The following is a 23219-nucleotide window of genomic DNA, read 5'->3' on the forward strand; positions in this document are numbered from 1 at the left end:
TGCGCACATGCACATCGGCTTAGAAGTGTAGTGAAAGGCGCTAAATAATACACCAACGCTTCATGTATGCGCTTTAGAAACGTAACATTAAATGTCTTTGAAATTGAGTATCTACAGCCAGTCGGAGAAACATCAGCATGGTCTCTTTTTTCTGGAAAGGGACTGGCGGATATAAAGAGGTTTTTCTTTTTCAGCTAAACGATATGAACCACTCTGAGTAGCCGGCGCTTAGGCAACGCGATAAGGCAACTGAAAAGTCCAATAGATGACACAGGCACTTTTCATTTCGGGTGTGTGAACACTCCAATTTTTGAATACGAATAGAATAATATTTGCTCTTCGATACGTATTCAAGAATCCACAATGTACTTTGCCGAATATTTGTTCGTTTGAATACAAGGAACAACCACTGCAATCGGGAGAAAGACACGCACGCGGCGTGAACTGCTGCAGTAGCAGAGCCGTGGTTGCTGCGCAGCAGTTTGCCAATCATGGAGTAGCTGGCTGCTGCTAAATGGGTCCCTGTCACTGAACAAGGAAGCGTCGCTTTTGGGTGTACTACAGCTTGTGAATATGTCTTCTCAATTCAGGAAGAGCAGCTCATTATTTGGACAGCGTCGTCATGTTTGCACGGACGTAGCGTTATACATGCATCATCTGGTGTGCTGTTCTTGTATTTCATTTCTGTAATTGTGATAGCGTGCCAGCCACGATGACATTTCATCAGCTTTTCATTTCCAAGTTCCTCGGCTGACCGGCCGGACGTCCAAGTGTGAACGGCATTACATGTATAAAATGACGGTAAATCAGTATCGCAAGATGGAGCAACGTTAATGAAAAGTTATCCATCCAACTGTAGCACGAAGCTACTAGGAACCAATCCCCGGACCAGGATTATTTTTCCTTAAACTGCAAAACTTTATTTCTGAGAAACCTGTATAGGCTTTCTTTGTGGCTTCGTGCTACAGACCCGTGGGTGACAATTTTTTATGTCGTGTATCAGATGATGCAAGTAAGTTTTCTTCTTGTTGTTGTTTTTTTACCGAAGGAACTCTGCACGATGGTTATATTTACCTTGTTTATAACCTAGAAAGTAGTCACTTTTCGGTATGGTATTCGGTTTGGTATTCGAAGGTCATGTTTCTAGAATATTTGTATTTGATTCGACATGAAAGTTTCGCTGCATAAACAGCCCTTACTTTTATTTGTTTTTGGTGGTCCTATTTCCGCGTTGCCTTAGTAGTATTGTCCTTCAGCAGCGTTTCCAATCGATGACACGGAGAGAACCGGCGTGATCGCGTCTCGCTGCCAGCGCCTTGACGATTCCTCTCTCGCAGGTGGATTTCCTCGGCGATGGGCGCCGGCCGGAGCACGCACTCCGACGGCTCTCCGGCGCACAGTCCCACGCGACTGCTCGACAAACGACTCGCCCGACCCCGGCACAGCGACGACCACGGCTTCCACGGTGCCCTGCTGTCTCCGACGCGCGTGTGCCCTCCCATCTCGTCGCCCCCGCCGCGACCTGCCGTCGACGATCGGTCGGCCATACCTTCTCCGCCTCCTGCGTCCATGTCCTCGCGAGTGCCCGTCGTGACGACGACCCGGGTCACCTCGACGTCCGGCGAACGCCGCCACTCCATGCGAGCCGACAGCCCCATGCCCAAGCTGCAGGCGGAAGCGAGGAGGCTGAGCGAGCCCCGCGACGAGCAGGCGCGCAGCCACCAGCAGCAGGGCGACATCGAGAGCCAGATCAGGGAGATCGAGCAAATGACGGACGGCATACTCGAGGACATCGAAGCCGAAAACCTGGGCAGCTTCAGCACGGGCCACGATCCGGCTACGAAGACGACCGCGCTGAAAGGTCCGCATCAAGATGTGGGTGGCCCGCTGGACTCCGGCAAGTCGGCCGCACCACTTAGAGGCTCCTTCGAGCGCGGCCTCTTCGGCGACGCAGGGAAATTCACGGGACTTGGCCGGCCGCAACTACCGCCGACTCGGTCGTTGGAACGTGGGGGCCGCAGGTAATTTCGGGTAGTCGAGAAACTTCCCCTTAATGCTGCGAACTTGCACCCGTAGGTTGGCTTGTGCAGACAGTCTTGCCGCATTGGATGATGCGCTAATTATTGTTCATCGGAAAACCAAATGCATTGCCCAGCATTACGCGAATGTGGAAGATTTCGCACGCATTGATCAATATAAAATAAGATGGACCGAAGCCGTGGGGCACCCTTAAACCGATTACTCTGGCATATTGATTTCTAGGAAATATTAAGTAACGGGGTATATAGGTGCTGCACTGCTCAACGTTGTTCTACAGGTCTACAGGTTACAGCCTTGCTTCGAAAAAAAAAATTTAGTTCATCAGACACGATTGTGTAAGTTTCGTTACCTACGTGATAGCGTCATCGTCGTGATGGTCATTTACGCGTATTTTCTACGAGAGTTGTATTCACGCGGTGCTTTCGTCAGTCGCCCTCGTGGCCATTCTTTCCCTTGAATAAACAGCAAGAAATTCAGTTGAGTGATATAGATCTCGTGTACGTCCACCACTAAGTGGCGATCCTTCAGCCCAGTGAATGAGAACCTAGAGTGTAGTCATTACAGCATACATCAAATAACTTTCTTAAACAATAATGGACTTCTTACCACTTACTTTATTATCTTGTTCGCCTAACTTTTCCTTTTCTTTTTTTCTTGCTCCATACACCCTGTACCTGATTAGTGATCCACAGGGGTCTAGCAATGGATGTCTCTGAAGCGGATGGCCCCAAAATCTTATTTCTTGTTTAACCGCTGTCGGTCACCTAATAAATCTCCATCTCCTTAAATATGATTAACACTTCCATCCTCCACGCTTTTTCTTCACTGTCCCTTCCATTTTTTTTCTTGTGCTGGCAATATAAATATAACTGAACTCTATGTATAGAGCCTAAGGTTCGGCGAAGTGAAAACTGCACTTGCTCACCATGTCGCGCAGGGCGTCAGTACCTTGGGAGACCGCCGTCGCAGGCTCCAGGAGCGGGGGACATCGCTACAAGCCGCACAGTCGCAGCACGGGTTCCGAGGTCAGATCGCAGTCGCAGCCAGTCGCTGGACTGGCAGCGGCCGGACGTCATGGCGCTCAGATGAGGACTCAGTTCAGCGGGAGAGCGGAGACAACGCACAGTCCCTTTCTTGGTCACGTGCCGAGGAACAAAGTTGCCACCACACAGCTGCCGGTATGCTTCTGGCCAAATGTTTTTTTTCCTTTCGCCTGTCAAAGGGGAAGGTCGGGAAGATCCACTGTCAACAAAGTACAAAATGAAACTACGCCGTTAGATCTTCTTTCTTTTTTATCTTGTTGAAGGAAGGGGCGGTGGGGAGGGAAATACCGATAGGAAGTGAAGGCGCCTTGTGCACTGTAGGCGTTAACTACAATTCAGCAATTCAGCATGCGTGGATAAACAATCGCGGCGTTTACATACATGAATGTGACAAGTGACGCGTCGCATCGCAGTTCTGGCGCACTACATCTGTGTAAACGACCGTAATGCGTTAGGAAATCCTATCGCATTTATTCGACAGAAGAGGGCAGTTCGAGACGGTGAAAGTGGTCTCACGCGGTGGATGTAAACGTTGGCGTATCGCATCGAGGAAGAGAGGGAAAGTGAAGCGGCTGCCGCCATGCGCCCTTCTCCATCGACAATTGGAACGTAAAGCGCCTGAATCGCCTGAAGCGCCACACGTAAACGCTGCCGCATAGTAAATACCGTGATGAGCCAAGAAACTCGATCCGCTAACCGTCGCATTCGTCTATGAGGCTAGTGAAGTTTTGAATGTATGTCAAGTTACCGATAGCAGAAATTGCATGAATCCGAGCAGCAACATCTGCAGGCTTGGAGTGACGCCTGACACTGGCAAAAGATGCCGAGAGTGAGTGGGGCTATACTAATCCAGGTACAACCAAATTAGGAAGGCCCACTAAGCTTCAACAAGGACACTCCCTCACCAGAACATGAATTGGCCTCCCTGGTGCAGTATTCGGCCACTACCTCCCAAATGATTCCTTCAATAAACCCATGGCCCTCAGTCCCCAGCAGCTGCGGGGCAGCTGACCAAGGCGGCGGTCTGACCTGTAACGCAGCAGAGGCCGCTGGCGCAGGACCTCCTCAAGATTTAACAAAACCTAAAACGTATATCTCCTTGTTTCTTTACTCTTCCTTTTCAGAATAAGAAAACAAGCTACGACTTCAGTAAGTTTCATCAGGCCAACCAGCGGGAGAAGGTAGGCATTTCAAAGGCGTCACTTGCCGTATTATTGTGTCGCATGCGACTGACGATATCGCCTTTCCATTTTTGTCATTTTCACTTGCACACCAGAAAGGCCATACAATCTTTGGAGGTGGTGAGTATAACTATCACTCTGCCTGTAGGTATCTATAGAGGGTTGTGCAATTACATATGTAGAGAGGAAAGTGGCACTACCTGCGAGTCACTACCGGAAATCCAGAGATTGGGAAATTGGTGGCTGTGCAATTACGGATTTCTTGAAACAGAAATCTCGTCTGTCTTACAAGCTATCGGCAACCAAGCGGTAATGTTGACACTTTTCACACATAGGCATTATCGCGAGTGCTATACGTCTCGAGCAACATATAGCTTATATAAGTATGCTAAACAACACCTATAAATAGGTGCTGTTTCAGTACGCATGTGACTGTCGGGATAGAGCCAGCTTCCCCCATGTCCGGCATCTCTACGACTCGTCTGTCCAAAGGCCACACATTCAGAAGGTCTCGATGCGGATGAGATACCACAGAACCCCTTTCTCTCTGTTTTGAACTGAGAAACGCTGTTTCTGGAGCCACGTCTTGTATTGAATGTCTGAAGCCACCCGTCGTCTATATCGATTTTAGTAGTGCTCTTCATTTATTTAGGTCACCAGCCTAACGCCACCGACGTCGTCGCTGATGCACAACAGAGCTTCAGCAAGGTCGAAAGTCTACAAGATAGGTAGGCCGAGTTATCTTTCATTGTTCGTATATGTGCCTACTTGCCTGAAATTAGTTTACGCAGGTGTTAGGTTGGGTTGCTTGCCGCTGGTATGTTTGATTATCAATCCGAGATATGGAGGCAAACAATTTCGTCCTGACGAATCATAACAATAACGACAACAACAAGCTAGAAAGTTACTAGTTCAGTTACTCAGTGCAATAATGAATTGCCTTGCTCATTAGTAAAGTCAACATCGCTTGTATTGAAAAAAGTTCTAAAAGTCACGTGGTATATTCTCACAAAAATATAGCTGTACCAAATGCATACTCCCGACATAATCGGTGCGTCGGTGCATTGAGTAAGTGGTACTGCGCTCTGTGTTCAAATTTAGTAGGACCAAAAAATTGTTGTAATTTACAATAGAATTATCATTCCTTAAGTTATTCCTTTCACCGCCTCTTCATTCACTTAAGCGGTGCATCACCTAAGTTATCGAAAAGGTAGACCAATCGGGAAGGCGCACTGTGACTATGAATTTAGGTCGCCAACTGTCTGGTATTTGTCTATTTTTTTTTAAGTTTCTTCTACTGCTTTCACCAGAGCTTTCTTACTTTTTGGTCCTAGTTCATTAATCAGCCTAACGGGAACCTCGTCTAGCCCCGTGGCTGTGCACTCAGGAATTTTCTCTTCCGCTTTCTTCCAGTTGAAATTTGTCAGCACCAGCTCCTTTTCCACTTGGGTCTCTTTCATACTCTTTTTTTTTCTTCAAATACAACCTCGTCATTGGCTTGGAAAGATTCGGCTATTATTTTTCGAATGTAATTTATTGCCCCTTCTCCTTCCAGTCTGTTTTCATTTTCGTCTAGGATATGTTGCTGTATTGTTGATGACTTCCTGCCTAATTGTTTCATGAGGTTCCAAAATAATTTCGGTGCGGCCCTCTTTTTCTCACGTATTTCTGACAACCAACATTCACTTTCACCTTTTAATTTTGCTTGCACCAGTATTTGAACCATAGACTTTTTCTCCCGGTATATTTCCCATTTACTGGTTGCTTCATCCTGCGGCAACTGCGCCTTCTTTGCCTGCCTGTGCTCTCAAGATGCTTTCTGTCGTTCAGCGATCGCTTCTCGTATCTCCCTGTTCCACCAGCTTTTCGGTTTCTTTCTTCCTTTCCAACGAACACGCTGTTTCTTTTTCCATATTTCTGTCGTTATTACACTTAGAAGCTCACCCTATTCCAACTCTTTACTTGGCCATTTGCCAACTTCTTCCTCGACTCGATCTAGTGACTATATTTGCTATTTGTTCAGCGATCAAATTCGGACTGGCCATTTTGCGCTCCTTGCTCTCTTTCCCAACGACATATCCCGTTTTCAAGATGATCGTTTATGGTCACTCCCAATGCTGCTATGCCCTTCCTCATCAATGACCATTTCTCTACTTATCGTGAATTCCTTCTGTCATCAGACAGTAGTCAATGGTCGATCCCCCTGGCCAAGCTGCGCCATCTAGCGGCGCCGCGATATCCCTGTGTGCCGCGTGTCCGAATATATATTTATACAGGATTGAATATATAATATGACGCGGTTTCGATTCCACCCAGCACCGGATGAATGTTAACTCTTTCCCTACCATGAGGAAAATAGGTGTTTCTTGTGGGAGGGGTTGGATGGGTACCCCCAAGTTATGTGATCTTGGACTGCGGTTAGTGCTTCGCAGTGCCTGCAGTGAGGTTTAAACTCTTGCTTAGAAAGTTCAGCCAACATTTTGGGGCTTAGCACTGACCGACTCTACCCGCCGTAGAGTCGTGGCCTGCTCCCGGGAGGGAATCGTGCTCGGGAACGGATACGCTCTGCGCGAATCCTTGTAAAATTGAGATAATTCGTGATATGTGACAGTGGGGCCGGCTTGAGCCCAGTGTCCCAGGTTCATCATGAAGCAGGTTCACCGAAGAACGGCACAAACCCAGTGTCACTTGCTCAGTTACCAGAGTTGGTCCAACGGTAAGTTTTGAACAATGTTCCCTCAGCAGAGCACCCCGCTGATCTATCCATTAGACCATGGATAACTCAGTGATCCTAATTTACGGAAAACGGTTACATACAACCATCCCGGAAAATACGTAAAGTATCTGAAGAATCCCAATCGCATCGAAAGCGGTTTCCGTATTATTTCTCCCAGTATCGTTGTCTTTTTCATTGTTTGGAGGCATGTCACGTAGAGGTGCCTTGTTTTCTTCTTTTTGTATTTTTCAGAGCGAACCATTTTCCACCAACTCAAGAAGGTGGACCCGTTGAGTACGACACATCGGAAAAACTCATATTGGAAGACATCGAAAAGGAATACTCCATCACATAGCACTTACGAAGGTTTTATAGCAATACATTCTCTCCGGTGGCGGAGCTACACCTCTCTGTGCTTGTGTCGTGCACTCTGGCGTTCTCCAACCTGGTATGAATGAGTTACCTGATGCCTATGTGCATATAGGTATTACCCTCAGAGCGTTTCACACAGAGAGCTCGGGGGTATACAGAAGAACTTAGCGTAACCTGAAAAAAAAAGAGGTCCCTTAAATAATACACCTCCAGTTATCCAAACGCGGCGTGGGCCAGTTTTATCAGACGAGAGGCGAACTTGTGACGTTGTCCTCATACGCAGAGATTCGAAGCATCTCATTTAGTTCTCTTGCTTGCTAGTAGCCATCTTCAAGATATTGAATTCGTAGGGGTAAATTCACTGCTTGTAGCGCGATGTAGCAAACAACGGCGTGTAGAAATAAAAAGGAAGTTATAGTGCATAGAAGTAAAAATTCAACCCCGCTCACCGCTGTACATACATCTGTCGAAACCATTGGGCACGCGGATTTCTCGACAATAAAAGGTTCACGTATATTAAATTATGCGGTCAGCATTGAGAGACTGTCTCTAAGAACTTTATTTAGACATTTACTGCTGCTTCGGCGGCACGTTGTTTTAACAACTTGAAAGCCAAGCGTGAATATATGTACAGGGGTCGGCACGTTTCAAGTTATGAAGTGTGCAGTATAGATTTTTTCCCGACATGGCAATTTTCTTTTCTTAAATGGCTAAAATATTTGGCAATTTCCACGCAAACTTTTCGAGAGGAAGCTTTAGCTCGGGGTCAGCTAGGATTTCCCTATTAATGTATACATGGAAAACGCAGAAATACTTCTATAAGGCAACGGCATGGCTGACTTGAATAAAATTTAGTGTTTTTGAAAAAGAAAGTTAAATCCTAGCAATTCTGCGAAGCAGAAGTTAGATTTATGACCTAGAATTTCTTCTACAAAATTATCAAGGACGTAAATTTCAGAAAAGCTTAAGTGCGACGTTAACAAATCCGTAGCCGCGTGCTCCAAAAGCAGATATTGCACTTCTGTAAACTGATTTTAATAGAGCATCTCAAGCGGAGATTTTTGATATATGAATTTACAGAGTGGTGATTTGAGCGAGTTGGAACAGCTCAGTCATGATGGCGGTCACGGAACTATGCAAAGAAAGGACAAAAAAAATAAGATAACGCACACAGCGCTGTCTTTCAACTGAATTTTGTTAGACAACAGTAGGCTTATGTACGTACAAAACAAGCACAAAAAAGTCGATGCAGTTTTTGTACCCTGGCACACGCGCTGAAAAAACCACGTGTGGGATTTAATCTGAAAGGTGACGTCACCTAGACACACCGTAAACGCTCCCGTCTCTCACCCCCCGCTCCCGCCTCTATGAATGTTCTTCATTGGCAAGGTGCAAAGAAGGCATACTACTCACGCAAAACGCCCGTGTACTTAGATTTAGGTGCACGTTAAAGAACCCCAGCTAGTCGAAATTCCCGGAGTGCTGCACTACGGCGTGCCTCATAATCAGAAAGTGGTTTTGGCACGTAAAACCCCATAATTTAATTTTTTGATACTACTCACGAATGCGTGGCCAGAGCACACAATCTCCTCTGTCTCTATAATTTCCTTCACTTTCTGATCGGGACTTCATGCAAAGACCACGCTGTTTTCAAAGGTGAGCCTACAGCCACAATCCCTCACATGAATGCCAAGATGCGTGGAGTGCGCCATGGTGTAAAAATTCAGTTTTTGTTGTTCGTTTTTGGCTCTTGTTTTTTTGCTCATATAAGCCTACTGTAGTCCAATAAGGTTCAGTTGGAATAAGGAACTGTGACTGTGAGCGAGTGGGGCTATACTAAACCAAGTACAACCAAATTAGGAAGGCCCACTAAGCTTCAACAAGACACTCCCTCACCAGAACAGGAATTCGCCTCCCTGGTGCAGTATTCGGCCACCCCCTCCCACATGGCTCACTCAATTACCCAATGGCCCTCAGTCCTCAGCAGCTGCAGAGCACCCTACCAATGCGGCGATCAGACCTGTAACGCAGCAGAGGGTGCCAAGAATCTCTGGGTCCATACAGGCCGCCAATGGAAACTGACCCTTGCAACCTTTAACACCCGAACCCTTTCGAGTGAGGCTAGCTTAGCAGGACTCTTTGAGGAATTATCAGACGTACATTGTTTGGGGGATCATCGGCCTTAGTGAGATTAGAACTGGTGAGGCTTATACATTGCTGAATAACCCACATGAGCTCTGCTATAGAGGTCTCCTAGATAAAAAGAAATGGAGGGTAGGATTCCTAATCTATAAGGACATAGCGGGTAACATCGACGAATTCTACGAGAGGGTAGCTGTAGTGGTAATCGAACTTAATAAGAGGTATAGAATAAAGGTAGTAGAAGCCTACGCTTCAACATCCAGTCACGATGATGAGGAAGTAGATCAGTTTCATGAGGATGTTGAATTAGCGATGAGAAAAGTGCAAACTAAATATACTGTAGTAATGGGCGACTTCAATGCAAAAGTGTGGGGAAAGCAAGCTGGTGAACAAGCAATTGGCAACCATGTCGTCTATTCTAGGAACGCTAGAGGAGAGATGCTGGTAGAATTCGCAGAAAGGAATAAGCTTCGAATAATGAACCCTTTTTTCAGGAAGCGTAGAAGCAGAAAGTGAACCTAGAAATGCCCTAACGCTTAAACAAGAAATGAAATTGACTTCATACATTCTGCTGATCCCAGCATAGTGCAGGATGTAGAAGTGATAGGTAGGGTAAAGTGCAGTGATCACAGGTTAGGGAGAGCTACGATTCATCTCAATTTCAAGAGAGAAAGAGCAAAATTGGTCAAGAAAAAACAGGTCAATGCAGAGGCATAAGGATAAAAGCAGACAAATTAAATTCGGGCTGGTACTTGCAAACAAATATGCAGCCTTAAAACAGAGAGGTGATGGTGACATATAGCTAATGAATGAAACCGTTACTAGGTTGGCTTCAGAGGCAGCTACATAAGTGGGAGGCAAGACACCAAGGCAACCAGTAGGCAAGCTCTCCCAAGTAACAAAGGACCTAATAAAGAAACCATAAAAAATGAAAGTGTACAACATAAGAGATAAGATAGAATTTGTGGAACTGTCAAAACTGATCAACAAGGCGAAAATAAGTGATATTCGAAACTATAACGTGAGAAACACTGAAGAAGCCGTAAAAAATGGACGCAGCCGGAAATCAGTGAGAAGGTAACTTGGCATAGGACAAACCAAGATGTATGCACTGAAAGGTAAGCAGGTTAATATCATCAGCAATCTCGAAGGTATAGTAAAAGCAGCAGAAGAATTGTATAGTGACCTGTACAGTACCCAGAGGACTCAGGACAACTCCATTCGAAACAGTAATGAACAGCATACAGAAACTCCTCCTATAACTAGCGATTAGGTCAGAAGGGCCCTGCAAGACATAAAACGGGAAAGAGCGGCAGGATAAGATGGAGTAAGAATAGATTTAATCAAAGATGAAGGAGACATGATGCTTGGAAAACTGGCGGCTCTCTATACAAAGTGTCTATCGTCTGCAAGGGTCCCAGAAAACTGGAAGAATGCAAATATTATGCTAACCCACAAAAAGGGAAATGTTAAATCATTGAAAAATTATCGGCCCATTAACTTACTCCCAGTATTATATAAAATATTTACCAAATAATTTCCCATAGACTAAGAACAACACTGGACTTTAGTCAACCAAGGGAACCGGCTTGCTTCAGGAAGAGATACTCTACAATGGATCACATCTATGTCATTAATCAGGTTATCGAGAAATCCGCAGAACACAATAAGCCTCTCTAAATGGCTTTCATAGTTTACGAAAAGGCATTTGATTCAGTAGAGATACCAATAGTCATAGCGGCATTACGTCATCATGGAGTGCAAAACGCTTACGTAAATACCTTGGAAAATATCTAGAGATTCTACAGATACCTTAATTCTACACAAAAAAAAGCTGGAAGATACCTATAAAGAAAGGGGTCAGACAGGGAGACACAATTTTTCCAATGCTATTCACTGCGTGCTTGGAAGAAGTATTCAAGCTAATAAACAGGGAAGGCTTAGGAGTAAAGATCGACGGTGAATATCTCAGCAACCTTCGGTTTGCCGATTACATTGTTCTATTCAGCAACAATGCAGACGAGTTAAACAAATGATTGGGGACCTTAACAGAGAGAGTGTAAGAGTTGGGTAGACGATTAATATGCAGAAGGACAAAAATAATGATAAATAGCCGGACAAAGGAAAAAGAGTTCAGGATTGCCAGTCGGCCTCTAGAGTGTGTGGAGGAGTACGTTTACCTAGGTCAATTAATCACTGGGAACCCTGATCATGAGAAGGAAGTTCATAGAAGAATAAAAGTGGCTTGGATCGCATACGGCAGACATTGCCAGCTCCTGACTAGAAGCTTTTCATTATAATTGAATAGGAGGGTGCACAATCAGTGCATTTTACCAGTGCTGACATATGGGGCAGAGACTTCGAGATTGACAAAGAAGCTTGAGAACAAGTTAAGGACCGCGCAAAGAGCGATGGAACGAAGATTGCTAAGCCTAATGTTAAGAGACAGAAAGAGAGCGGTTTGGATCATAGAGCAAACGGGTATAACCGATATTCTAATTGACATCAAGAGAGAAAAATGGACCTGGGCTGATCGAGTAATGCGCCAGTTAGATAACCGTTGGACCAATAAGGTTACAGAATGGGTACCATGAGAAGGGAAACGCAATCGAGGACGACAGAAGACTAGGTGGAGCGATGAAATTAGGAAATTCGCGGGCGCTAGTTGGAATTGGTTCGCGGAAGACAGAGATAATTGAAGATCGCAAGGATGGGCCTTCGTCCTGCAATGGACATAAAACATGATGATGATGATGATGATGATGATGATGATGCACAGCAGCCGGTCTGTCGGATGTTAAAACCCTGCAACACGTGCGTGTTTGTGCTTTGAGCTTTTCTCCTATTTATTTATTTATTTATTTATTTATTTATGTTACTCTCGAGACCAGAATCAAAATCAGAATCAGAGTCAAAAATTTATTATTAGAAGTTGGGTAACAGTTACAAGTACTTAGTATGCAAAAGGAGGTCCCATAGTCAAAGACTGTATCGGGACCTCCTGTACAAGAACAGTTATTGTAGTTAACATCTAAAGGCAACAACCGCATAAAATAAGGAAGTATACAAGCAACAAGAAAAGAACGGTTACAGAACAAAATACAAGATTGATTACAAAAAATAACAGGGTTTAGCATATCTCATGGTAGCAGCGAAATTGTGCGCGAACAAAATACCAGCAGTTTATTTACAACAACAAAAGAAAAAAAGAGGGGAAAAAAAGAGAAGAAAAAAGCGAACAATGGCCGACTACAGTAATCCTTGTAGTTAATCTGCGAATAAAAAATGCATTTTTAGTTTTCTTTTAAAATGTGATAAAGATCTTGTGTTTTTTATTGTGAAAGGAAGCGTGTTCCATATTGATATGGAAGAGAATTCTACAGTCTGTTTACCATAGTTAGTACGGATTCTTGGTAAAAGAAAATTGTTATTCAACGCAAATCTGGTGGTACTATGAATCATCAGGTTATAAGGCGAAAATGGGATCGATGGTAGCTCATTATTCACAAATCTGTAGAAAAAAATACCTAGGTTGTATTTAGTGAGTCCAGATATGGTAAGAATGTTATTCTCGTGTAGCAGGGAAGTGGCATTAGAAAAGCGTGGATGGATGGATGGATGAAAAACTTTATTAGGGTCCTTTAGGGCGCGCCCTAGCGCGCAGCGGGCCGCTCCCACGTCGGGACAGAGAGGCCGAGCCTCTCCGCTGCGTCGCGGGCCCGTTGGACAGCCCATAACTGGTCTTCGAGGTTGGGGCTGTGTAGGACAGCATCCCAGCGTGAAGAAGTGTTACTTTCATCACTGCGTAACGCGGGGCATCGCCAGAGCATGTGAGGTAAGTTCGCCAAGTCATTGCATAGTGCACATGCATTTGTCGTCTGAATTTCGGGGTACATCTTGTGAAGAAGTAGGGGGTTTGGGTATGCCCCCGTCTGTAGAAGCCTTAGTGTCAAAGCCTGAGGTCTATTGAGTTTGCAATGTGGGAGGGGGTAGATCCTCCGAGCCAAGTAAAAGTGCTTGGTAATTTCGGTGTACGAGCAAGGAGAGTCCCGATTGTCAGTACCCCCGGCGTCACGCTGCCCGGTAGCTACGCGGTTGATGATCCCTCGCGCAGCTCCGTGTGCCGACTCGTTGAGGTTGGGCGGGGCACCCTCGATCTGTCCCATGTGAGCTGGAAACCAGATCAATGTGTGTGGCTTGATTTCTGTGCTTCCTAATATCCCTAGGGCCAGCTCGGATATGGTTCCTTTGGCAAAGGCCCTAACAGCTGATATGGAGTCACTGTAGATTGATGTCCTCTTGTGGTCCAATAAGGCCATCGCTATTGCAGCCTGCTCTGCGATTTCAGAGGACGTCGTCCGAATCGAGATAGCGTTCGTTATTTGGCTTTCATGATTTACGCTAACTACAGCGAAGGCCTGTCCGTCAGCGTAGCGCGCTGCATCTACAAAACTGTTCTGCGAAGCCCGTTCACGAGCCTTTTCCAGGAGAGCCTTCGCGCGCGCCCGACGTCTTCCCACGTTGTGTTCTGGATGGACGTTTCGTGGGATAGGCGCGACAGTGATGCGGTCCCGCTGCTCTCGAGGGATGCTGCAGAACTTTGTTTTGATTACTCTGGAAGGAACGCCCAGCTCCTGTAAGATGTGCCTTCCAGCTTGTGTGGTAGATAGCCTGATGAACTGGGCCCTCTCCTGTGCTTCCGCTATTTCCTCTAGCGTGTTATGCATGCCAAGTTGAAGTAAGCGTTCCGTGGGAGTGTATACGGGGAGGCCGAGAGCTCTCTTGATTGCCTTCCTGATTAATGCATTGAGTTTATCCCTTTCCGATCTTTGCCAGTTGTGCATGGCCGCGACGTAAGTGAAATGACACATTACGAACGCATGTACCAATCTCACGAGGTTATCTTCTCCGAGGCCTTGCTGCCGGTTGGCCACTCTTCTGATTAGTCTGATGGCATTGTCCGTCTTCTTAGTGAGTCGCAGCACTGTCTGGTTGTTTGAACCACTCGACTCTACCATCATGCCGAGAATCCGGATAGCATCCACCCTCGGAATATAGCCTCCGTCTTTTGTGCGCAGTTTTATGTCGCATTCGGCGAGTGGCTTCCATCCCTTTGGTTTCGGGCCTCTGCGCTTGGGTCGATAAAGTAGCAGTTCCGACTTGTGCGGTGAGCACCGAAGGCCCATGGATTCAAGGTATCTCTCGGTAGCATCAACCGCCTCTTGCAGGGCCGTCTCTACCTGTCCGTCACTACCTCCAGTACACCAGATGGTAACGTCGTCTGCGTATATGGTGTGACTGATACCGTCAATAGCAGAGAGTGTCCGGGATAGACCGATCATGACTAGGTTAAAGAGGGTTGGGGATATGACTGACCCTTGTGGCGTCCCTTTAGACCCCAGCTTAATCATGTCTGAAGTCAGGTCCCCGATCTTAAGGGTGGCTTCTCTGTCTGACAGGAAAGATCTCGTGTAGGAATGAAAGTGCTTCCCCAGGTTTAGGCTCGAGATTGTGTTTAAAACGCACGAGTGAAGAATGTTATCAAATGCCTTTTCGAGATCTAGACCTAGTATGGCTCTCGTGTCCCGCGTATTACAGTCAATAATGTGATGTTTGATGAGCTTCATCGTGTCCTGCGTCGAGAGTCCGACCCTGAAGCCGATCATGTTGTGTGGGTAAATGTCGTGGTCCTCCAGGTAGCGTGAAAGCCTGTTTAGGATTGCGTGCTCAGCAACTTTCCCCACGCTCGATGTGAGCGAAATTGGGCGGAGGTTATCGAGGCTGGGCGGCTTGCCTGGCTTGGGGATGAGAATGGTGTTGGCAGATTTCCACATTCCCGGGACTTTACCATTGCTCCACGCTTGGTTAATGATGTCCGTTAGGTATTCGATGGACTTCTCGTCCAGATTCCGTAGAGCTTTGTTTGTGATCTTGTCCGGACCCGGAGCCGATCTGCCGTTGAGGGCGTGGGGCGCCTGCCTGATCTCCTCAATCCCGAATTCTGCGTCGAGCTCAGGGTTCTCGGAGCCTTCGTAGTCAGGGGAAGGTGGTGTAGGGCACGATGCGACTGATAGGTACTTCTGTACGAGTTTCGATAAAATTTCCTTGCTCGAATATTCTTGCTTGGCTGTGTGTAGGGTGCGCGCCAGTGTGTTGCGTTGGTTGGTTCTAGTGTTCGTCTCGTCGAGGAGATGCTTTAGGAGGTTCCAGGTGCCACCGTTGCGCATCTGCCCGTCGATCGAGTTGCACACCTCATCCCATTGCTGTTTACAGAGGGCCCTGCAGTGTTCCTCTATAGTTCGGTTGATTTCCGATATCCTTTTTCTGAGCCTGCGGTTGAGCCGTTGTCCTTTCCACCTGGCGAGGAGGGATTGCTTGGCCTCCAATAGGTGAGCGAGACGGCTGTTCATCTTTTCCACCGGGAGGTCGGTACAAACCTCTTTGGTGGTAGCTTTGATGTCGTGTCTAACCTGTGCAACCCATTGTTCGAGGCTAGGCTTGTCCTCACTCTCCATTCGCTCTTCCCTTATTTTGCGAAATTTGTCCCAGTCTGTGTACTGGGACATGCGCTGTCTCTTCTGGTCGACTTGGAGGTGCGTGGCCAAGATATAATGGTCGCTACCAAAGTCTACCCCGAGGTTTGTCCACTTGACCGCTGCAATGCTCCTGACAAAGGTGAGATCCGGTGTCGTGTCACGGCTCGACGATGTTCCGCATCTGGTGGGGAACGCTGGGTCCGTGACTAGCATCAAGTTAAGGTTTAGAGCCTCCCGCCAGAGGTCCTCCCCCTTTTTAGTGTTATATGGGTAGCCCCAGATGTGGTACGGCGCGTTGAAGTCACCAGCTATGATCAAAGGGGAGTCGCGCGCTAGTCGCGTGGCCTTGGTGATTAGGGCTTTGAAGCGCTGTCGTTGAGCTTTGGGACTACTGTAGACATTCAGGATGAATATACTTTGGCGGTTCGTTGGGCTAGGGATGATCTCTATCATCATGTATTCAACTTTAGTTGCGGTCATCTTAAGGTCGTGAGTGATGTGGGTCAGCTTGTTGCTAACCAGTACGGCGATCCCCCGTCCTTCTTCGTGCTTTGCTACGGGCCTGTAGCCAGACAGCGTGACGTTAGATGTTAATGTTTCTTGTAAAATGATAACATTTGGCTTCTCTGCATGCGAGCGAATATATTGTTGCAGGGGAGCCCTCTTGGGAAGGTAACCCCTGCAATTCCATTGCCACATCTTGAATGAGCTAGTTTGGGTGGCCATCGTGTTGCTCTTGAGTTGCTGTGCTAACCATCGGAGAGCCGATCGCCCCCGAGCTGTTACTAGTCGATGCTGTTGTTGGGGGTGTAGGAGCTGTAGGTGCCAGCACAGGTGCTACAACGTTTTCTAAGAAGGATTCAATTTTGCTGATCCGCTGATTAGTGCGCTCCTCCATGGAAGCCATGTTGCTTTGGAAGAGCGAGAACTTTTCATTTATCTGCTTAATGCTGTCACTGAGAGCGGAGAGCAACTCGCGAATCTCCGATTTGGCCCTGCCTGGTGCTCTTTCTTGCTCGTTAGCGATTGCCCTCTTTTTAGCGGGTCTCTCTGTATCGATCTTCTCAACCATGGGGACTTCCATTGGCTGGGGAGCGGCCGGTTGCTTATCCGTATCGCTCTTCTCAACCATGGGGATTTCCATTAGCTGGGGAGTGGCTGGCTGCTTGTCAGCCATGACGGGTTGACCGCCCTTCTTAATCTCAGCAATTTCTGTCATCAGTCGAGCTATTGTGTTCTTCATCATCTCGTTTTCGCGCTCAAGTTGTGCTAGTCTGTTGTTACCTCTATCATGCTCTGGCGGTGAGCCCCGCGTTACCTTTTCCGGCGTTCCTCGAACTCGGTCGGCCCAGGTCGGGTAGCACTCGGGTCGGCGATCCCTGGAACAGGACCTCGAGCAGGACTTGAACCGGACTTGGCTGACTCGGCGCCGGGATCCGGAGCGACCCCTGGAGCGTGATCTGGTCCTGGTTCTGGAACAAGAGCGGCCTCTGGATCGAGAGCGACTCTGGGGGCTCTCTCTGGAGCGAGAGCGTCCCCTGGATCGGGAGCGCCCCCTAGGCTCTTGCGGTGGAGGTTGCTCGAAGTGTTTCTTGCTTTCCCTGCTATGTGGTGTTGACGAAGCCCCATTGGTCGAAGCTTCCACCGTCGCACTCTCCCATCGTCTCCTTCTGACGACGTACGGGATCTGGAATCTCTCCTTGCACGTTTTGTCCGCCGTAGGGTGTGGGCCCCCGCACAACCCACACTTTGGCGTGCACTGGTGTTGATCGTCCGGGTTGACTGCCCCACATCCTCTGCAGGTGGACTCTTCGGGAGTCGGACAAACGTCGGCACGATGGCCGAGTTTACCGCACGCGTAGCAAATATCAACTTGTTTGCGATAAAGAAAGCATTTCACAAGGACTGGGCCATAGCGTACGAAGTTCGGAACCTTGAGTCCGTCGAAAGCAATGATGATTGTGCCTGTGTTCTTAATTCTCTTGACCGCCAAGGCCAGTGGGTTTCTCTCGTTGACGATGTTACGTTCCAGGTCCGAGGGACTGTCGTTGAGGTCGATGTGTCTGATTACCCCTTTGCACGTGGTGTGGGGGGCGGCCTCGTATGCACTTACTTCAAACATTTTTCCAGCCACATGAATTGCTCTGATTCTTGTGTATTTTGAAGCGTTGTCTCGGTTGGGCGTGCTGGCCACCAGAATGTTTTGCTGTATGTTAGGACAAATGATGTCCGAGCTTATCTGCGTAGGGGTAAGACCCACCGCTTGCACTATCGCTTTACCGATCACGGTCGGTCCTGTCTTGGCAATATTCAGCCCTCCGCGGGGTCGTATGATAATTTTGGCATGTTCCTTGGGCATGGGAGGCATCCGTGATGCCCTGATGATTTTGCTCTTGAGCTTATTTCCATTTTCCTGAGTGCTGAATGAGGCGCCGGCGTTAGGCTTATTCCCCCATACGCCGCCGCTAGGGCGCTTGGCAGAGTCCGCCTTGGCGGACATACGCTTCGAAACTGCCGACTGCCATCCAAATTCTGGTGAAAATTCTTCAGGAGGAAGATCCTCCCCGTCAACCGTCATCTGCATCGTCACTCAGATCTCAGAATTGTTGGTCCAGCTACACTTGATGGCGCCGATCGGCGCTACGCCGGGCTAGGCTTGTCGTTAGGGCCAGAAAGGCGGCGGCGTGGTCCGAGCACAAAAAACGTTCATAAAATGGAAAAGAGGCCACCCACCGAAACAAGTCCAATATCGATGTGATCCTCTTCCCTTTAGACGTGCGTTGGTAACAACATGATGGAGATTAGAGGCGAAAATCTTGCCGAAATCATTCAAGAGAGCAGGAGCCGAGATGGAACCCTAGCGCTTGCGTCCGTCTTCTTCAGAAAAGCGTGGGCTGTCCACTCTTTTAATAATTACTTACAGCCCAGAAAAGCGTGGGCTGTAAGTAATTATTCTTATGGCTCGGTTCTGAACTGTCTGGAGTGATGCAGTGTGAGTATTATAGGTGTTACCCCAACATATTATGCCATAAGTAATGTGAGAGTGGACAAAAGAGTGGTAAAGTGAGAGTAATGTGGCACGTGAGAAGTAAGGGCGTGTTTTAATTAAGATGCGTATACCATAAGCTATTTTCTTTTTTATGTGAGCAATATGATTGTGATATTTCAAATTACAGTCAAGTAGAATACCAAGAAAAGATGAACATGAACTTGGAGGAAGGCGGTGAGAACCGAAAGTGATAGGTGGTATGGATGGTATGTTTCGCTGATGAGAAGAGAATACAACAAATTTAGTCTTAGCTGCATTAATATATAACATGTTAGCCTTACACCACTTTACGATATTTTCTAAGTCAGCATTTAACTTATTAACGAGAGATGAGATATCTTTATTAAATGTGAATATAGTGGTGTCATCTGCGTACAGAATGCATTTTGTGGAAGAGAGACAGTTAGGTAAATCATTAATATAAACCAAGAATAGAAGTGGCCCCAGGATAGATCCCTGGGGCACACCAACGTTAGTAATTGGCTGTCTAGAATAAGCGTTGGAAATGGAAACAACTTGAACTCTGTTATATAAGTAGCTTTTTAGTAGTGAGAGGGCAGGCCCACAAATGCCAATAGCTTCCAGCTTCGAAAAAAGGATATTATGATTTATGCTATCGAATGCTTGCGTTAGATCGATAAAAACTGAACCGGCAAGAAATCCTTCGTCGATTAATTTTTTTAGTTGATCAGTAAGATGAATAAGTGCCATCTCTGTGGAATATCCGTGGCGAAAACCAAACTGGCATGAAGAGAGAATATTAAATTTAGAAAGGTATTTCGTTAGCCGTATTTCAATTAGTTTCTCAATAACTTTCCCAAAGAATGGTAGAATGCAAATAGGTCTGTAATTATTTAATAATGAGCTATCGCCTTTCTTAAAAACTGGGATGATTTTGCCACGCTTAAGTTCAGAAGGAAATAAACCAGTCTTGAAAAATAAATTAACAATAAATGAAAGTATATCTGAAATTAAGTGCACAATTAATTTAATGTTAGCAGGGTGGACCTCATCAATTCCAGTGCTTGTCACTTTTAGATTATTTATAACTGCAGTTATTTCTTCCGGCGTTGTAGGAAATAAAAATAATGAATGGGGTAGACGGTTCATGCTGATGGTCTGTGTAGGGGAAGGTAAAGTGTTAGGAAAGAAAAACCTACTAAATGCCTCAGCCATATCTGCAGGGGAATTTAGCTCGACTCCATCATTTAAAATTCTAGATACTTGGTTTAGTCGTGTGTTCCTGTTTAAGAAAGAGTTGACAATCTCCCATTTTTTTTTACTGTTATTAGCCGCCTGTAAAATTTTTTGCTCGAAATACAATCGCTTAGCTGATTTTAGTTTACAGGTAAGAGTGTTACAAAAGTTTTTATATCGGGCACGTAAGTTCATGTTAAACGGTTGCTTTTTGGTTTTCCTATATAAGTTATCCCGTTTACGCAAAGCTGTTAATAACTGCTGCGAGATCCATGGATTGTGAGAAAATGCTACAGTCTTTTTACATTTCTTTTTGCAGACATTGCATTTCAGAGTGGAGTGGAACATACTGAAACATACATGCTACAGGCTTTATTCTGTTAATACAAGGTTAGCTAAAACGATGAGAACAAGTCACTTCAAGCCGGAACAACAAACAGTCAAGCAGTTTACCGAAAACGACATGAATATATACTTGCAATGGTTAGTTACACAGTAATATACTTGGGTCTAAAATAATATTACACTGGGAATAATGAATGGTCGATATGACTGATACCGGTAGATGGCTCCAGACCGGCGAAGTGCGGGGTATAAATGATTGACGGCATGACTGCATTAAGCACGACATTATTCTCACCTTTTGTGCACGATCGAAACGAAGTGACATGTATGATGGAGGAGGACTAAGGTCGTTGTGCAGAGCCGGACTGCAGTATATTTTGTGGAAGAGAAAAGTTGCGGCAACAGGCTAGTGACGCAAGCTGCGGAGGCTCTATCGTTAAAGTGATGTTGGCAGTACGACTGTAGTTTTGGAGAATAAAGTGGGCAGAGTTATTTTGGACTAGGTTGTGGACAGAGGTTAATACTTCACTTCTGGGGTCCCAGATGGAAGCGGTATATTCGAGTTCACTTCGTCTTAAGTTCCGTAAAGGAGGAGTTTTAAAGAAACCAGAACGTATCAAAAGTTTCGCCGGAGGTATCCTAACGAGTGGTTGGCATTGCGAATTATTTTTCTAACTTGAAGAGACCAAGTAGGAGAGGAAGTTACGTGAACGCCTAGATAGCAAGTTGCGGATTCGAGAGCGGAGTTCTCGAGCGAGTAGGAAGTGGGGCAAGCAGTTCTACGGGATACTCGTAATACCTTACATTTAGTTGTGTTGGGTTCCATCAACCAAGCTTTACACCATTTAGGTATAGAGTTGATATCGTTTTGACGAATATTAACATCATTTTGATGTGTAATTTCTCGGAAGACTACACAATCATCGGCGAATAAGTGAATGTTGGAGGACACGCATTTTTGCCCCTAATCTCCTTCCCCAGTAAAGGGTAGGCAACCGGGCAGATCTTGGTTAGCATTCCGGACTTTCCCGTATAATTTGCCTTTCTTCAGCTCGTGAAAAGAATCTAGTAAGTAAACCACTTCCGTGACACACTTCAAGAACTCCTTGGCCCTATCTGGTGCGATAACGTTTATCACACCTATTGCGGTATTATTGCCAGCTACTTACATTGTTCTAACAGTTCTATAGGATACCTATCGCCTTTATTTTTGGCTATCGCGTTCGTACAAAAGGAAACAAAGCGAGATGAGAGTGGGAACAGTTTTCCATCTTCGGTACAAGTAAACACTAACTTCTCGTCAATACAACAGACGAGGCTTCGTACAACACGACTTTATTTAAAAAACGAGCACAAATGGTGTACAGTTAACTTTCAAAAGGCGATTGACCTTTCGTTTCAAAAACGATGCCGAAAGAAACGGCGTCCTTCTATTCGAGGATCTCTTCGATAGGGCGAACACAAAAACACCGGTGCCTTTAAGGCCTCCCTCTGCACGCTTGCCTTTGCATACAACGAATCAAGAAATCTAAGCCATGGCGCAGTCTCGCGAGAACGACTGAAATAGTTTCTTTGTTTTCTGGCGCCCATAAAATTCCGACGACGTCCCGTTCTCTAAAACGGTGTAGTACGCCAAAAGCTTCAAACAGGTCGGTAAGCAACATACAAGGGTTCAGCTTTTGTCGAGCTTCACAATATTTCGACGATGCAGTGCTAAACAGTTTCGCACGTCTTCCAAGATACCTTTTTGCCACAACAAGCAGCGCAACGCCATCGCGGAGGCGTTCGGTGGTCGAGCCATCGCCTGCCGCCAAAGCAGTGAAACACCTTATTTGCAACCTGCAATGCATTCAGAAATAAGAGCTTACTCCACTATACCAAATACTTGCGTATTTATGGAGTGTACCTGTGCGAGAAAGAACAAAAACATGTTGGCGTAAGTTTATTCAAAGGTGGCAGTTCTAGCCAGCAGGTGCCGGAAATGCTGAATAAGCGAGTAGGAATGGCATATCGTGTGTATGTTGAGCACCATGTCTTGCAGAACGTGTGCCTATACCGCTAGAAACAAACGCTGTTTCGCAGCGTCTGCTGTACTAAAATCGCTCTAAGGAGCTTCACTCCCATGGGCTGCACCGTTTTCTCTACAGAGTTGAAGCGGAAGACGATGTGTACATGTAAATTCGGTAAGCGCTGCAAACTAATGAATGCGTAAATTGAGCGCTGACGAAACACGGCGCTACATTACATTGCACACGTATTACAAAAACGGCGACTGATTGTCTTGCGTCTTTCGCAACGATGCACAGTACTTAAGGCGGATCGGCTGCACCGCGCCCGGCTAGCAAGCGGGCCGTGCAGGCAAAGCGACCACAGCGGTTCAGCGCAACTGCCTGAAACACAACAGGCGGCAACTGTTGCAACGCGGCTCGCAAGCAGCGCCACGCGGCGCACGCCGTCGCCGAAAGCGGCTCGTGCACCGCGCGGTGGCTCCCCTTCGGGCCTTCCGGTGATGAGCGTCCGTAAATACGCGGCTCACCGCAGTTCAAGGACAGAAAGGGCTCGCCTCTGGGCGCCATCTATCATCCAGTATTTCTAGAA

The 23219-nt window shown here is 46.4% G+C and overlaps 1 protein-coding gene across 5 annotated transcripts in view; it reads left to right on the forward strand.

Annotated features, from left to right (window-relative positions):
* The window catches only part of LOC135916337 (uncharacterized), a 415240-nt gene extending 407587 nt beyond the window's left edge, over nucleotides 1-7653 (forward strand). For 3 of the 5 annotated variants that reach the window (XM_065449670.1, XM_065449671.2, XM_065449669.1), the window contains 5 exons: nucleotides 1338-2021; nucleotides 2978-3218; nucleotides 4208-4264; nucleotides 4917-4992; nucleotides 7233-7653. In XM_065449670.1, the coding sequence (XP_065305742.1) occupies nucleotides 1338-2021; nucleotides 2978-3218; nucleotides 4208-4264; nucleotides 4917-4992; nucleotides 7233-7438 (1264 nt within the window). In that variant the 3' untranslated portion in view covers nucleotides 7439-7653. Of the gene's footprint in view, nucleotides 1-1337; nucleotides 2022-2977; nucleotides 3219-4207; nucleotides 4265-4359; nucleotides 4385-4916; nucleotides 4993-7232 lie in introns of all 5 variants that reach the window. The other 2 variants (XM_065449674.1, XM_065449673.1) reach the window with 2 other exon arrangements.
* Nucleotides 7654-23219: the final 15566 nt, after the last annotated feature.

This window comes from Dermacentor albipictus, chromosome 5 (assembly GCF_038994185.2).
Source record: "Dermacentor albipictus isolate Rhodes 1998 colony chromosome 5, USDA_Dalb.pri_finalv2, whole genome shotgun sequence".
Taxonomy (NCBI): Eukaryota; Metazoa; Arthropoda; class Arachnida; order Ixodida; family Ixodidae; genus Dermacentor; species Dermacentor albipictus.